Here is a 2947-nt window from a genome sequence, read left to right on the forward strand (position 1 = left end):
AAAAAAAAAAAAAAAAAAAGAGGGATATTCTGTCGTTTTTCTTTGCTAGCGGTCGATCCTCATCACCGTTTCATAACTCTCATTTCTCCTCGTCGATCTATCTATCTCCTAGCACGCCACCACACACACTATTCAGAAGGTACTTAGGAGGACTCTCTCCTCCGTACCAACGTGGAATATCCCCTCGGTAGAGCCAATGACGACGGCCCTTCGTCCAAGCGACGGAGACTGGTCTCGTCTCCCCCCTCAGGAAGAAGACGAACGTCGTTCCTGAAATCTTATCTGCAGAGAACCAGTCACTTACTACTTCATTCGATGTCATCTCCTTCCTCCGCCTCCACGTCGCCGTTGTCCTCCTCCTCCGCCTCCTCTTCTTCACCCTCACCTGCAGCGGATCCTATCACTTTCCCTATTTCCCCAACCCCTGCAGCTTCCAGGTCTCAACATGATTCTAGTACCACGTCTTCTACTCAATCCTCTCACGACTCGCTTCAAACAACGAGAAATATAACGGCGGTTGGGTCGAGGGATTCACAGGGATCAACACGGACTGCAGGGTCGTCTAGACACACTTTACTGGAGTTTCTACAAAATGAAGGTCCCGAGGCTGGGAATGGCCAGCAACAGTCGGAGCAGGGACAGAGCGTACGGAATGCACAAGAAGCCAACACTACAAGTTTGGAACGAAAGAGGAGGTTGACCAGCGCGAGTGACAACTTTGGCTATGCTCACCCAGGGGCGGGTAGCTCCTCAGTAGATGCTGGCTCGTCGGGAGCTCGTCCCAGACCCTCTGCCACTCAGTCGTGGGGACGCACTGGTTCAGGACTACCAGGGAGCTCAAGAGAAAATGCAATTGATCTCTCCGGGTCTCAAGAGTCACTCTCGCGGCAGCTGAGCTCGTTGCGGCATCGGGAGAACAGCTTTGCAAATTACGAGTTACCGCAATGGCAGTCTGATTCTGAAGTTTCAAAATGTCCCATCTGTGATACCCAGTTCAGCTTTTGGTACAGGAAACATCACTGCAGGAAATGCGGGCGGGTAGTTTGTGCCTCGTGCTCACCACATAGAATCACCATCCCACGCCAGTTCATTGTTCGTCCGCCAGAATCTAATAGACCGCTCTCGACACTTCTCCAGTCGAATCCCTCTGAAGCTCAAGTTATTAGTCTCATTGATGACGATGAACAAAGTCCCTCCGCAACTGCCGGCTCGTCTGTCCTCATGGACAGACAGCAAAGATTACGACAACAAAGAGGCCGCTACCCTCCGAATTCAGCCTTAGGAGGTGGAGAAGAAGTCCGTTTGTGCAATCCATGCGTCCCTGATCCCAACCCTGAGCCTCCCAGACGTTATACAAGTGGTGGCTCATTGTTTCCACCCTCCCTTTCAGGCTGGCCAGACGACGCAGCGGCGGCTTCTCATGCACCTACGCAACATCATTCTACATTACCAGGCTACTACCGCAATAGTAGTGCATATAGACGTGATAACAACCTCTTTCATCGACCGTCGGCTTCTCTCTCATCAGCCGCAGATATGCCGGCTTCCCAGGAGGCTCGTGACATCCGAAGACGCCGGGGTCGCGGTATGATTGTGAGTTTTTTCTTTTTTCTTTTTTCTTGTTTACATTATGATCTCCTAGTGTTTCATATAAACAAATTGCGCATGTTAACATTCTGTTAAATCTAGTTCCAGCCCGAGACTCCTGAAATTCAACGAGCAGCTCAAGAAGGGTTTCCTGATGAAGGCTTGCCGTCGTATGGAAGCTTTGATTACACAGTTGTCCCGAATTTCCGTGGCATGCCCCCACGGTATCAGTCAACGCAACAGGCTGCTGGGGCCCCGCATCCTCGTTACTCTCCTCCAGCATATTCTTCAACTTCTGGCACGTCCATTCCGGTATGGATTCCCTGTTGATAAGCCTTTCGTTCCATTTTTGTTTTCTTTTCGTTTTATTTTATTTTTATTTAATCACACTAGATGGTTTCCCCTTAAGATGCCGACATATGTACTAAAGCAGCCGTGTAACAGGCTTCCCGCCATCGTGCCAGCCACTCCATCTCCCGTCCCATGCCCACCCATCACCGCGGCCCATCCACCGATTTTCTCCAAAGCCTAAGCCCTTCATCATCCAGCCGAAACAGGCCCTTACATCCCGTCGCGCCACACCACTATCGCCGCCCGATTGACGAAAGCGACATTTGCCCTATATGCGGTCGCCTCCTTCCACCGCGGGGCCCCGATGGCAATGAAGCCGCCCGAGAAGCCCATATACGCGATTGTATAGAAGGGCACGGGACCGGACACGGGCATCCCTCTAACATCCCTTCCAGCAGCACAGGTCGTCGCATGTCACAGTCCCATCCCAATGAGAACGACCACAATAATAATCACCATGCCGACCGCCCTTTACGAATGTTGCCGTTTACAGCGACAGAGAAAGATTGTGTTGGTGAGGATGGCGGGCAGCAAGAATGCACGATTTGCATGGAGGAATATGAAGTTGGGGACCATTTGGCGCGGCTGGAGTGCCTGTGCAAGTTCCATAAGGCGTGTATAGTGAGCTGGCTGGAGAGGAAAATGGAGTGTCCGGTTCATAAAGTGCATTAGTTCGCTTCTATTTTTATTCTTTTTTATTTTTTTTTTTGCTGTTTTTTTTCTTTTTCTTTTTATTTTTTTTTTTCCTTTGTGCATGTTAGCGGGTGTTTTGCGGGTCGGGTCTACTTTGAGTAGTTTTGGATTTGTCCTTATGAAATATGTTCTTCTCAGGGTCTCCGCCGTCCTTTTTCCCCCTTCCTTCCCCCCACCTTCCCGTCCCGAACCTACTCTACTGTTGCATGCGATGGTTACAACTTCTCGGCTGGTAACCAACGACGTGTCTCGTTCCCTATTCTGGGCATTGATGCCTTTTTTTTATATCTGTGCAGTATTTAGATAACTGGATCCA

General features: G+C 50.2%; 1 protein-coding gene across 1 annotated transcript; it reads left to right on the forward strand.

The window, feature by feature from the left end:
- Positions 1-315: 315 nt before the first annotated feature.
- On the forward strand, positions 316-2610 carry BDBG_04713 (FYVE zinc finger protein; the record flags this gene model as incomplete). The annotated part of the gene is made up of 3 exons (XM_031721802.1): positions 316-1593; positions 1690-1899; positions 2032-2610. The coding sequence occupies 3 exons, from the start codon at positions 316-318 to the stop codon at positions 2608-2610; spliced, it is 2067 nt and encodes a 688-aa protein (XP_031578679.1).
- Positions 2611-2947: the final 337 nt, after the last annotated feature.

The sequence above is a fragment of the Blastomyces gilchristii genome (genome assembly GCF_000003855.2).
Source record: "Blastomyces gilchristii SLH14081 genomic scaffold supercont1.9, whole genome shotgun sequence".
NCBI classification, from domain to species: Eukaryota; Fungi; Ascomycota; class Eurotiomycetes; order Onygenales; family Ajellomycetaceae; genus Blastomyces; species Blastomyces gilchristii.